Below are 15,024 nucleotides of genomic sequence, written 5' to 3' on the forward strand. Positions count from 1 at the left end.
CAGAGATACCCTTTTACTCAGAAAACCTGCAACAGAAAATGACACTGCACTGCAACCCCTTTATCTCACTCTCCATCACTCAAAAATTCAAAAGCCCTAATCTTCATCTTTCTCTAAAGCTTAATAAATGAGTTTCTTAAATTTAAATTACAAAGACCTTCTCTGTTTGAATTTATTATCAGAAAGAAAGTAGATATCTATGCCCTTTATGCCCTCTGTTGTCTTTCCATTTCCAGCTACCCAAAAAGAAATCATATATCATCAACCACGAATAATTAATTAAAAACAAAAAAAAAACAAAAAACAAAAAACCAATCTCAAACAGGTTTCTGAAAGCTTTCTAGCTAAGTAGACTGTATCTTACACATCAATTTTATGACAAAAATGTAAATCTGCGACACACCATTGTATATATCCACTTATCCATCCATCCATCCCTTCTTTCTGGTTCATGATCTCAAGATGGACCGAGCCGGAGCTCTAAATCAAGCTCTTCAATATCTTCAACCCCAGACCTCGAAGGTTGATCTTGATCCGCTGATCGTTTTGCGTATTGACAATGGGAATTATTTCTAGAATTGGAAACTCCATGAGGCTCCACAAGACAAGATGATGATGTCATTAAGTAGTCATGGGGTGGATTGGGGGTGATGGAGAGAAGAGTGGAGGGTACTGAAGAAGAAGACTCAATAGTGTTGTTAAGCAAAGGTGCAGTTGGAGTAGTAGCAGTACTAGTACTGAAGGTTCCATTGTTAGGGTTTGGCAATTGGTAGAGAAGGCACAACCCGCCGTTGGCGGCGATGAACTCTTGAGTTGGGATTATGAATGAGGAACTGGAAGAGGAGACCGCAGAGGGGTTGATTGAGATTGAGCTGGGGTGCTGCACTTGGTGGAGGCGCGCCCGGTCGCGGCGGTGCACGTTCATGTGGCCGCCGAGGGCCTGGGCAGACCGGAATTCCCTCCGGCAAAATGTGCAGGTGTAAGACCTCGGGGGCCACGTGGTGCCCATCACGTTTCCGGTATCCTCCGCAAAGGCCCTCACTTCCCATGAGTCGTCTTCTTGGTCTTGCGCCTGCTTAGGGTTCCACATCCAGACTGATCTAGGGTTTGATTGAGGATTTTGCGCCTGTGACAGTGCCAATTTTTGGAGCTGGGTCAAGGAGAGAAGGCCAAGCTCAGCCATGGTGAGCTAATACTACTAACATTTAAGATAGAGATATGATATGGAGTTGATGTGGAAGCAAAAGGAAAATGGAGAAATGAGTTAAATAGGTAGGGGAGAGTAGAGACAAAATGAAACCCTAACACCGAGTGTATCACCAAAATTTAGCAACACCCGGTTGGAATTTAGTAGAATTAAAATTATAATAACTTTGGCCACCTCCCCCACTAGCTATGTTGTTATACACAGAAGACATGATTGCTTTGGCTTCAACGTCAATATGTATGTTCAATTACTACTTCAAATTAATAGTATAACTTAGTCCATCTTTTTATAGAACATGGTTTGCACAGATATGAATACATCGATCTTCAGTTTAGAACTTTAGATACTACGGCTATATATACAGAAAAATTGAGCAAGTAAATGGCAAGAAATTGAAAAGGGAACTGGAGCTTAATGTCATGTGATGATCGATGAGTTTGTGTCAGGGAAGTACTCATAGCTCTATCACTGACTTTATCAAATGACAAAATGTTCGTTTTTCTGTATAGCATTGGGCCAGCAGCTCATGTGGTATAAAAAGTAGGTAAAATTCATGAAAAAGTTGTAATTTGAACTTAGACCAATCATCATCATCCCAGTAAGTTAAACATGAGAAAGGAACTTAATTGAGATACTTTGTTAGTTGATTTATCCTAGCCATAAGGACACAATTATACACACACACACACATATGAATTACTGGAGTTTTCATGAATTCTTTGGTTTATTCTATTCTCAATTATGAGGTTGAAATGCACTCTAAAATTAATGTATTCTCAATCTTAAGATTTAAATATAAATCATGAATTTCTTGATCACCGTAAAATTCAAAAAAACACATATTTAGGTTATTGACTTAATTCTTGATGACAATTTTAGTGTTTTGAGTTTATAAGAGCTGCTGGATCTAATTCCAAGAGGTCGATCATAAGTTCAAAACCAGCACTTTTCATTATTCATTTATCATGTAACTAATATGTAGTGTCTACATCTGTTCAACTATTTATGCTCGATGCAGACTATATGTGTACAATGCTTGCCAAACAAAAATTGTGTGTACAATGAGCTTACATGGGTTTCGTTATGGGTAATGCAAAATATTCCTGTAATATACCCGGCCTAAGCAGAAAACAGAAAGAAAGGAAACTACATTAGATAGATCAATATCTAAAGGATTTCTGTTCCTGCTTCTATATAAGGTATCGATCACAATAAGGTTCATAAGCGCCAATTGGGTTTGTTTAATCCATTAAGTTGTTGTCCTTAATCTTCATAATGCGAGCTTGCAGAGGCAAAGAAATCAACTTCTACTATAATAAAAATTAAAATGTCATATATAGCCAAAATTATTGTTTACATTTATTTTCATCCCTCTCTCTTTCAAAATAAGGCCAGATTCCTAGAGTTCCCAAGCAGTTCAATCAAAGAAATTTCCAACGCACTCCACTCGGATGTGGACTGTCATAAAAATTAATTAAGTGACTGCACTTAATTGTCTCCTTGTTCTTAAATTCTCTTCTTTGTACCTTTCTTAATTGTCGCCTAAGATCATAGATAATAATAATTGACACATCCAATTACATTATTATAATTCACTAGCTAACACAGTTTAATTTTCAAATCTCTCTCCAACAAGCTGAAGTTGATCAAGTGTTTGACATAGATTTTTCCACCAACGACTAAACCAATAAACTTAATTATCTTACTGTTCCATGGCATTGTTTGCATCGTCTTCAATTCATGCCACTAAGTGCTCCGACAGAGGTGCTCTGATTACTTGTAAAACATTCTTGAGCTTCATTTTTAGCTAGTTGCTTATTTTATCTGTTAATTAACTACTATATCCTACTAACTGGATGAAAGCATAAATTTTAAAAGGAAGTAATTTAACTTCGAGTACTTGCAATGTGTGATAGTTCTAAATCATTTATTTTATTCTATTATATCTAGTGAGTAACTCGAGGTTTGAAAATTAAGCAGATCATCTGTCAGAATCATCACTCAATGAGAATTTGTTGTTATCATAACCCTATAGGATATTCTTGATGCATGGTCGATATCACAATTTTATTTCATTGATCATATGTATAGAAGTCAGATGCTAACATATGCTCAATCAAGAGAAAGATAAGGGAACGTACTGACCAGAAAAAGAAAGACCAAGATAGGAGTCACACCTATTAAGATAAAAGGGGAAGTTAGACACTAATGATTGGGGACGAGTGCCGTTGGCGGAGACAGGGCCGATTGTGGTTAGTACGGTGGTGGATCTGGTTGCCTTGGAGTTTGGGATCACCAGCCGGTGTATATTTTGGTGGTGGCTCTCGAGAGTAGGGTTCTAGCTAGGCTTTGGAGAAGTTTGACAATTAAATTTATCTTATTTCAAGACACTAATTAAGAAGCTTTCAATTCATTATACCGAGGACTCTTCACATATACGGATATAACTATGACATTTTCATATTTGCTTAATAATTTGCTACCTTAGGTTTCATCTTAGTGTCAATTTGCTATTATAGGTTTTATTTCAGCCAATTTGCTACCTTATGTTTTTCACAATTAGCCAATTTGCTACTCTAAGTATTATTTATGCCAATTTAATTTGCTACCTTATTTTTTCAAAATTTGCCAATTGCTACATTTCTGTCATATTAATTTGTCCATTTTTTTCCTTTCCAAACATGGATTAATTTTGAAAATATAAGGTAGCAAATTGCTAATTTTAAAAAGGATTAAATTCAGTTTACCTCCCTGAGGTTTGGGGGTAATTTCATATTAGTCCCTGTCCTCTCAATTTAATCAGTTTACCCCTCCAGCTTTTTAATTTTCCTCAACCATGTCCATTCCGTCCAATTTGGATGTTAAGTTTCACAAAAAAGCCCACTTTAAGGGCTAAAATTGTCATTTCAAGGAAAAAAAAAACACCATGACAAATTTTTATTTTTTTTTTGTCATGGTTTTTTGGTTTTTAATTTATTTCTCTCTCATTGAAGAAGAAGAAGAAGAAGAAGATTTTTTTTTTAGATTGTCATTTCAAGGAAAAAAACACCATGACAAAAAAAAATTCTTTTTTTTTTTTGGTCATGGTATTTTTTTTTAATTCTCTTCTTCTTCTTCACTGAGAGAGAATTTTTTTAAAAAAGTCTATTTTTTTTTCATGGTGTTTTTTTCCCTTGAAATGACGATTTTAGCCCTTAAAATGGTTTTTTTTTAAGACTTAACGTCCAAATTGGACAAAATGGACACGGTTGAGGAGAATTGAAAAGCTCGAGGGGTAAAATGATTAAATTGAGATGACAGAGACTAACATGAAATTACCCCCAAACCTCAAGGGGGTAAACTGAATTTAATCATTTTAAAAATTTAGGGAAATAAATTGGTTAATTTTGAAAGTGTAGACTAGAAAATTAATGGAAAGGTAGAAAATTGGCTAAAATAAAACCTAAGATAGCAAATTGGCTTATTTTGAAAATCTAGGGTAGCAAATTGGCTGAAATAAAACCTAGGGTAGCAAATTAACGCTAAAGTGAAATCTGAGGTAGCAATTTGGCAATTTGGCCTTTCAGATTATATATAGTGTTACTACCGAATACCACATGGTTCGATATCCATTATTTATCTTGGGTTGCACGTTCTCCCATCTTTGAATTGATTTTCTAATTAAAACACACCCCATATGCTTCTCACGAGACAAACAGATTTGATCCTTCATACCAAGTAACCTGACTCATCAGGATGCCGATAAAACTCAGATACACTGATACAAACAACCCATATACAGATCAATTTACTAGTGCTTTGAAATACTTATCAATACCTACTAAACTTACCATATCCCCCCAGCCTGTTAGCAATAGACTGTCAAGAATATTCCCCCAGGATTATGTGAGGGACAACCATCATTTCTACCATTCACATAAGATTCCACAACAATATTTTTACTTGTCCTAATCATAGAACTTTTCCATTTGAGAATAAATTTGACACTATCACTTCACACTATAAATAGGGGAGGCAACCTTTCAAATGAGGTATGGTATTACTCTTAACACCTAAATTCTGCCACTTAAGCGCTGGAGGGTTTGGGGCCGGACCTTCACTTGAGCATTGGAGGGTTTTGTGCATCATCTTCATCTCGATGAGGGGGTGACTTGGCTGTTATTACTAAGGTTATAATCCTCAGCCAGGTTTATTCTTTAGATAGATCTTTTTTTTATATTTTTTATATTTTTAATTTTATTTTAAAGAGAATTAAAGAGTTTCACTCCTGCCCCCATGGTGACTCGAACCCATGACTTCGTACATAGGTAGATAGATCTTGATAACCTAATATTTTTAAAATAACTTGATAATGGGATGAGGTTATTGAGGTGCGGTTTGGCCTCAAACTTTTAATGCTTTCTTTTTTAGTAGAGTGTCATAGGATATATAGGTTTATGAGTTTATTATATAGGTATAATGATGTATATCATAATGATCATATAAAATTGCTTAAGTACTGACTTCTTTTTAATGTGTTCTTCAGGTGATATTATTATGTGATATTTGATTTTTATTCATGAAAAGTGGATATCCTCGATTAAAAAAGGAAGTTCCATCCATTTTTAATTTTTTATCTTGAGGACTATGACTTCAAACATGGAAAATCTCTCTCTCTCTCTCTCTCTCTCTCTCTCTCTCTCTCTCTCTCCAAGCTCCGCACCTCTAGATGCTTGTCCGATGGCGAGCATGTGCTAGCCCAAGCCATTCGTATTAGCAAGGTGGGTTGGTTTCCCAAACGGGTGCGTGGTGATTTCCAGCGAGCTTTGATGGTTGTAGGTGAAGTGATCTCGATCAATTTTCTTTCTTCTTAGATGGACAACAACGATGAACGTACGTGATTGGTATTTTTAGGTAGGATAATGGTAGCGATCTATAAATCATGTTGCACTAGCGCTTCATCAAGGCTAGCGTTGTTTGAGGCAGTTGGGATGCTGGCTGGGGTTTTCTCCATGGTGATCATAGCTAGTCGTGGGTTTATGGTGGCAGACTTATGAGAGCACAGATGGGTGGCAGCGATGCTTTAGGGTCGATATGCGTTTTTTGCTGAGGCCTCAAGGCTCGTAGTGGTGATTTTTGGGTGGTTAGTAGGCTTAGGGGTGGAGGATGTATGGTGGATCAGTGGTACCTTGCTGAACATGCAAGCGGAGGGTATATGAACAACCCTTTGAGGTATCACCTAGAAACTATGTTACCACATAAGGTAGTAGCAACATTGGTTACTACATAAAGTGGTAACATTGTGGCAACCAATAGGTGGTTTTTAGGTGGAACCTTAAAATATAGTTCACTTAGCATTATTCTAACTTACCATTAGAAGTTCCAATATCTCAGAAATACCCTAAAGTGAAGTTTAGTGCAACAACGTAGACTTCGGTGTAAACAATTTTGTTATTTAAGGAAAATAAAAACATCACATTGGAGGTATACATGCAAAAGATGAGATTTTCTATTGGGACCTCTAAATTTGCTCATTTGACCTCCACCTCTTTTGAATTATTAAATTACATATATATCCTCTTGTAAAATGACAATTATAGACAATGAATTTTAATTAATTAGTATTTTCTTTACAAACCTCTCAACCTAGTTTCCACGATATAGTGGTTTAAACCCTAGACCTGTGATCTTACACTCATCCATGATAAAGTTCCAGTTCTGATTAGAATGTCAAAGCCAGCGATGCCCATTAGAGCTATTGCACCTATTTGAAATAACGTTATTAATGGAGACACAATTTATTGTTTCAGAGCCTCCGAAAAAATGCAAGGTATAATTTGAATACCAGTACGAAGTTTGCTGTTGATTAAAAGGCTAAGAAATCATTTCAGAACTCTTATTAAGTTCTTAATCTAAACTTCTTTAAGGTTTGGTTGGAGGAAGAGAGTTTTTGGATGGGTGACAATGGCTTTAGTTTTTTTTTTTTTTCTCTCTCTTATGCATTTGCGTTATTGTTGGTGTTTTTTTTTTTTTCCTTCTGCGTTTGTGTTCGACTCTAACATCATCAATCTTCTTAACGGCCTTCAGTGTGTTTTATCATCACATAGGAGCATATGAGTTTGTTTCGATTAATAGGAGTATAGGTGCTAATGGGTACACTTATATATATTTTAGTTAAATATTGTAGTCAAACTATGTATACGTGCTACAAGTATGGTTTTAAATAGGATTATGATTTATTTTTTCTTTAGTAATAAAATGAGGTCCAAGTTTTGAAAATGATGCTGATGCATGCCTAAAGTTTTCGTCAGCTTTAACTATATTTCTATATATGTTTCTTAAAAGCTTGAAAGACAAATATATGTGCTTGATTGACATATTACATTTAATCAACACTTACTTGTGTTTATGTTTTTGTTTTTCAATTACAACATACAGGATCAACAACATGGTGATACCTTTATTCCAAATAGCAGGGTCGAAGTAGATGATGTATTAGATCATACTAATCAATTTACAACTGACAAGGTAAACTATTTTCTAAATTTCTTTAAATATCTTTTCTAAATTTCTTTAAATATCACGAAGACACTACTATTTTGAATCTGATTAGATTTTTTGTTGGTAGATATTCAAATGACAAGATACTGTTTACTCCATGTACTTATATAGAGTTGATGTTTCAGTCCCTAACATTTCAATTTCACCTAAAAACTCCTTAAACTCTCCAATTTCACCCAATTGGTCATTGCCATTAATTTTCCGTCAAAAGCTCCGTTATCTTGTTGACGTGGCATTCCGTACACGACCAAAATGTCTATTTTACCCTTACAGATTTTTTTTTTTTCATTCTCTATGTTTTTTTTTTCCTTCTCTTTTTGCCTCTTCTTCTTCCAGCTCTCTCTCCTCTTCTATTTTTTTTTTAAAATTTTGCAGGGAGCTTAAACTTCATCATCCAACTTAGAAAAGTATTGCTCAACCATATGATCATTGATGAGCTCCAATTTAGAAGTGTCAATATGAAGTAGCCAAAAAACAAAAAAGGATAATTTCAATTTACCCCCCCTGAAGTTTGGGGGTGACATCACCCCCTCTATTTTCAATTTTAAATTTTTACCCCCCAAACTTTCCAAATTCAGTCAGTCGTGCCCAATTTCTCAGATTCCGTCTAAATTAGTCGTTAACTCCAATAATGGGGGCCACTTTGAGGGCTAAAATGGTCATTTCAAGAAAGAAAAAAAAAAAACCCTCTCTAAGGTCTAATCCATCGTCGTTTTGGCCTCTACTCCACCATCCCCACTATCCTCATCTCAGCTCCTTCTCTCTTACTATCTCTCTCTCTTAAGCCACAACAAAAAATCCAGCTAAAACGTCATATGCAACCAACCTAAATTTTTTTGTATCATCTAATTTTCAATCCTTAACATGATTTCACATCATATGGACCCATTAGATTAAACCCAATAACCCACAAATGCCGATCACTCAAACATGAAATTCCTAGTTTGTGTGAAACAAAAACCCAAAGTGAAAATTGTCTCAGCTTCCATCAATCCAGCACTGACTTGAAGACCTACCTCAAAATAATAATCAAGCCATGCGGAGCAAGAAGAAGAAATTGGATACCTTTTGTTTAACAATTGGGCTTTTAAAGAGACTTCAATACAAACTCAGACATCTCCTTGACGATACTCCCATGCGAGGACCTGAGCAGCTGGCAGATATCCTCCAATTCATAAACGGGAGCGATGTTGTCTTCATCCGACGCAGCTGCATCTACCATCCCACAGCTCTCCTATTCGAATCCATGATTCCTAATCCAAACACAAAACCCCTCAACTTGGAAATCAAAAATGCGGTAACGAATCACAAAGCCCTCAAACTGGGCTCCGAACGGATCCGATCCAAAAGAGCTAGCCCTATAGATGCGACGTCGTTTGGCAGAGGAAAAACAGTAACCACTACCGTCGTCGTGGTCGTCGCTCATGCGGTGGTGATGAGCGGAGTAGGGAGTGCGATAGTAATGGTGGAAGGAGCAGTGACTATGGCAATGGGGAGGGAATTGGAGATGGAGGAAGGAGAGACAGAGTAGATGACGTTTATCGTCATCCTCATTAACGACGTCGGCTTGGGAGGAGGAGGAGAGGTCTCCTTCGGGGAGCACAGGTCGTCTTGGTCGAGAGCATGGTGGTGGTGAGAAAGAGAGAGAATATAGGAGGAAATAGTTAGAGATCATCTGAGAGAGAGAGAGAGAGAGAGGGTGACATGATGACACGACGTCGGATTAGCCCTTAAAGGGGTTTTTTTTTTGTTTTGGTTTTTTTTTTCTTGATATGACCATTTTAGCCCTCAAAGTGGACCTCATTATTGGAGTTAACGACCAATTTAGACGGAATCTGAGAAATTGGGCACGGCTGACTGAATTTGGAAAGTTTGGGGGGTAAAAATTCAAAATTGAAAATAGAGGGGGTGACATGATGACACCCAAACTTCAGAGGGTAAACTGAAATTAATAATAAAAAAAAAGTAAATGAAGAAAATTTGTCACCTAATCCAGAGCATTGATATTGGATTGTATGATGGAGAGAATGCCGCCAAGTTATACACATGTTTTCAACTAATCTGTGTCGATAAATATCTTCTGCTTATAAGCAAATTTCACTACAAGAAAAAAGGCTTTATGCAAGGAATTTTTTTCCTTGTAAAAACTGGAAATTCGTTGCATTAACCCAAATGCAAGGAATAATATTCCTTGCATTTGAGTCCTTGCAAAGATGCCCTTGCAAAATAGCAAATACAACGATCTAAAAATTCCTTGCATTTGAGTTTACAAATGCAAGGAATTCATCACTTGAGGTTAACTATGTTTAACTGATATACAAGGACAATTCGTTGCATATCATTCCTTACATTTAGTAAAAAAAAAATTTGGAAATAAAAGAGAACCTATATATCATTCCAGCCTAATTTTTTATTTTATATTCCTTGAATATATATATTTTGAATTAAAAATAATTAGTTCATTTGTACAAAAGTTGAGACTACACTAGTCTGAAACAAGATTAGCAACATAATTTTCTACAGAAATAATAGGGACATCAATCCAAAGATTAGCAACTACAATGGTGGGTGTACTTTGCTTTGGGGAAAGGCCTAACTCTTCTGCAGCCAAATCTCGTCATAAAACTTTCTATTCCTTCAGGTGGCCATTTGCTTGCTTCAAATTGAGAATATTGGAGGAAAGCTTGTTGCTTAGAGTATTGAACTTAGGTATGTTACAACTGCAAGTAGTATTAAAACAATTCAACCTACCTCAGATAATTTATTAGGTAACATGTATGAACACACAAACACACACATAATATAATAACAGTCACTGTAAATCAGACATCTCATACCTTGTCGAATGCTTGATAACACTCATTTGATCCGGTGCCAACAAATGGAATGTTATACCTTTCCAAGATCTCCTGAAACACCATATTTTAAAATATACATAAAGGAAAAAAAAGAACAAGAATTTCATATATGCTTATTGTCATGGTAGTAAAGGATATACTAGACTACACCTGAATGCCACCATCTTCACCAAATTGACCATGTATGACTGGAAACACTATGTCCACATTGACAGCAAGGTGGTCCGCAAAGTCAAACCAAGACGTGAAACCTTGAGCAAGGGTGCCCAAACATACATTTGCATAGCTAAACACACTTCCTTACAAGGAAACAGTAATTGTGAATTCAAAACTACTAACCAACCTTTCAAGTTTGAAATCAAAATCCGCCGGAGTGTTCTAGTAAACCTGTCAATGCGCAAACTTGCACTCCACTCCACTTGCAGCAATCTGTATTGCTTTCCCAAGAGGCAAGCGGTTTATACTCGTCAACGAGGCCTTGCTTGAACTGAAGAAGAGCATGGTTTTCTCTGTCCATGCACCTAATGTTGTTGCTCCAAGAACTTGAAGAGAAAATATTGAAAGTCATGACCAGCTGGAACAGTAGCCTCACCAAGATGGAATGCATGAACCTTGGTTTTAATGCAGTGCAGGGAGGGAATCAGTCTAGCTAGATAGGAAACTGTGTATGAGTGTTGAAAATGCAAATAATATGAGATTGTTTGCCGTGAGAAAAGCTGAAGTAAAAAGATTGAGGAAAATATGGGCGAATTAATATTGAAAAGGCAAATAACGTATGTTGTTGCACAAGTATTTTCATAAATCTTTTTCATATCCCAAACAAGAAAGATTAGATCTCTTTTTTACTTTTAGTAGTGCACAAAGACCAGAATCTAACAGCCATGCTTATAACTATAGTTTTATATTTGGGATATCTTCTGTCTCCCACTGATTGAGTAAATGGTGATCACTCAATGTAAAATACAATATTTAGAATTTTACCATACAATAGATTCTGGTATTCTCCAAGTGGACCTGTCATGAACCAAAAACTAACTCTTAACCCTATATAGCAAATTTATATCCATTTGAAGATATAAGCTGTGATGAATAGCAGTTCTAAACGCATACAAAATGCCAACAGTACAAAGCAGTTTAAGCCAAGCAAGTGCAAAGTACAACTCGATAGTTCCCTAGGCATTGTTTCAAATTATAATTAGTCCTCTAGGATAGTGCTCAACTAAAAAACCCAACCTTGAAACCCAAATGTAATCATATAAACCCTAGGCAAATTCAATTCAAAACAAACCAAATTATATCCAGAAATCAAAGGAAGCAAAACTAGATCTATTCACAAGTAAACAGGGGAATCTAAATGCAATCATATAAGAGGAAAACAAAACTAGGTGTATCACTAAAACAACATATGTAGTGAAAGACCTAAATGAAAATTAAGCCAGAGAGATAGATGAAGGAGAGAACTGTACACTTGAAGTTGAAGCAGAGTAAAGGAGCTGCTGCTACATAAGCGGTATGTTGGTGAAAGAGAAGCCCTTGTATCATTTGTAAGCACAGTAAGCAATCCGCACGTAATAGGAGCCCATAAATGAACAATATACCACCAAGAATTGCAAAGAACATTCCTGAAATTCAAAACCCTGAAATCAGAAAATCATAATCACACAAAATCCCAACAAGGGTGGAGTTAAGAGGGTACTGTGAGTTTTGCCGCCGCCGACGGGGTTATAGGCCATGAGGGAGCCGACGACAATGCCAAGAACGGGAAGGGCAATGGTGATAGCGATCTCTTTGATTGGAGGCTTGTTCTTGATGGTGTAGGAGGTCTCCATCATTATGTCTTCGTCGGTAATGGAGAATGCGTGATCTACATACACCACGACTGAGATCTACATAATTGGGGATGAGGATTTTAGGGCTTCAAAATTGGGAATTTGGGATTTCAGAGTTAGCTGAGGTCTGTTGTGATTTGTATTCTAGAAATTCAACTTTGGGTTCTTGGGGTTTGGAATGATGGCATTTAGTTCTTCAACTAAGAGAAAATCTCTTTCTTTTGTTTTTTTCTTTTTTCCTCTCTAACTAGAGCCAAGTGATAAGGCTCCGACTCCCAGAGAATTCCAAAATTTTATACAAGGAATTAAGTATATCCTTACAATTATAATTTTCCTATAGCGCTAAAACATCCCGCCTAACAACATATGCAAGGACTTTCAATTTATATGCAAGGAGTTATCATTTTTTCAGATTTTGGAACACCAAATACAAGGACTTGTTATATTCCTTGCAAACTCATAGACACAAATGCAAGGACATACAAAATTCTTTGTATAAGCCAACCAATTGCAAGGAATTTATTAATCCTTGCATATCATTCGTTGTATTAGCCTAAATTTGTTGTAGTGTTTTTCTTCCTTTCTCTCGGATCATGCACTATCATCTGATCTTAAAGCTCTTGAGAAACTTTAAAATGAGTGGGCTGAGAACTCAGCTGTAACTTTCTAGTCCGTTCAACTTGAATTAAGAGAGTTACAATGTGAAAACCTCTGCTGGAAATCATTCCCCTCAGCCAACTTCAACAGCTCGAAAGTGCCACTTCTAATATTGATTCCAACACAACTTCACAAAAGTTTTCCAAAATCATGCCTTCTATGCTTTGTTGAAAATCATAACAATCCAACAGCTGGATTGTTCTCTATCAAGGTAAAACCGCGTATTGTTCAGGAAAATCCTGTTTTGGTACATAGTTGCCATTCTGATTCTAATTTGTGTGTGCATGTCCTATTTTCTTCCAAATTCAGCTTATCCTCGCAATGGGCCATGTTCCTACAGTGATGCTTAGTTCAACCCATGAGATCTTCACCTTCATCTTGCTCTGAAACTTACAAGAGTGATAATTGATAAGTTTCATAAATTACATCGAATATCTTCCTTCTTGTTCAAGCTCTATCTATTGTTTCAAGTTCAATAACATAGTGATCTTTAGATATCATGTGTTTCTAAGCTCACTCAGAATCTTATCTCATGTCTCATGTGCAACATTCAGCTTACTCTGTTTCAAGATCTTGCCAAGATCATCTTTTACAATCTGCCTTGTAGACCATTTGATAAATTGTCTTTATTATCAAGAGCAAAGCATTATTCGAACCAAGAGCAAGGCAGCAACTTACTTACCAAGCTTGAAGATTTCTGAATAGAACCAAGAGTAAGACCAGTTGACCACGAGCTCGAGACTTCAATTGAAACCCATAAATTCATGATAGAGTGAGAGACAGATTGATCTTGGCGTCAACTGAAAACCCAGACATTAAGAGAAAGTCGTTTTCCAAATGCTTCTCAAGGTGGGGGCAATGGAGATCGCGGAGAAGGAAGTGGTGGTGGTGTGAAAGGCTTTGGATATGGTTCCAGATCAAGAGAGACATGGTTAAAAGTTCTTTCGCTGCTTCTTAGCTTAGACGAGACATGTCACTACTAGAATAATGCTAATAGACATTACGTCATTTAAATCGGTTCAGATTTCATGCGATGTAAAAAAGTATTATAACATCGATTTCTGAAAATCCGATTTCTATTTATATAATTAACATCGTTTGTTACTGTTGACCGATGTCTATATTTTGATTCCAAATTTTCAAAAACGCGGAAAGACTAGGTTAAAAAATTTCGTACATGCGGGGAACAAAAATTTTCCACTTTACCTCACTCACTCACACACACACATAAAACTCAAGACCCATTTTCTCTCTCGCTTTTCTTGAAAACCCTATCCTTCTCCTCCTTCCCTTCTCGCTCTCTCGCTCTCTATTTCTCTTTCTCCCCGTCCTAATCGAACCAAACCACAAAACTCTGGAAAACGAATTCGCAGAGATTTCTTTGTGGCTCATCTCGGAGGTGGTCCAGGTGGACTGGACGGAGCAATGTAACCATGCTTCTAGTCGTGGCCGGAGGACGTGCAGCCTGGCCTTGACTCGTCGGAGGAAGGCGAAGAAGATGGTGGCTGCGGTCAGTCCACTCTGGTGGTCGGAGATCAGTGACAGAGGAGAGAGAGTCCTCCAGATCCACTTTCTCTCTCTCTTCTCTGTACAATCATGAAGAAAGAGAATGTGTGCTCAAGCCTACAAATTTTGTATAAACTTGGCTATATAGCTCTAGTAAGAGGACACGTGTCAGCTTGGGTCCTGTTTGGGTTGTTCTTCAAATGGAATTCAAGGCCCGAACCGATACAAATTTTATACATAATGGGCAGGGCCCAAATTTTTTTAAAATCTTTTTATAGAGACCGGACCGAATAGACCAGTTTTGAAACGGACCGGTTCGCTTTTCCGGGCTTTCGGGCTAAAAAGCCCGTCACTACTAGTGTTGATTACAACTTGCAAAGCATGACATGACTTGCGACATCTGGGCTCTCATGCTCCAAGAGCGCAA

The 15,024-nt window shown here is 36.9% G+C and overlaps 1 protein-coding gene and 1 pseudogene across 1 annotated transcript; both read right to left on the bottom strand.

Moving 5' to 3' along the window:
* Positions 1-208: 208 nt before the first annotated feature.
* Positions 209-1,183, bottom strand: LOC112180776 (transcriptional regulator SUPERMAN). Its single transcript, XM_024319340.2, has one exon. The coding sequence runs from the start codon at positions 1,181-1,183 to the stop codon at positions 458-460; it is 726 nt and encodes a 241-aa protein (XP_024175108.1). The 3' UTR covers positions 209-457.
* Positions 1,184-12,104: 10,921 nt separating this feature from the next.
* On the bottom strand, positions 12,105-13,857 carry LOC112177704 (annotated as a pseudogene).
* Between the last annotated feature and the right edge of the window lie 1,167 nt (positions 13,858-15,024).

This window comes from Rosa chinensis, chromosome 7 (genome assembly GCF_002994745.2).
Source record: "Rosa chinensis cultivar Old Blush chromosome 7, RchiOBHm-V2, whole genome shotgun sequence".
NCBI lineage: Eukaryota > Viridiplantae > Streptophyta > Magnoliopsida > Rosales > Rosaceae > Rosa > Rosa chinensis.

What these genes read in the sequence shown, in the direction of transcription:
- LOC112180776 (XM_024319340.2), bottom strand. Translation starts at nt 1,183, where the DNA reads ATGGCTGAGCTTGGCCTTCTCTCCTTGACCCAGCTCCAAAAATTGGCA.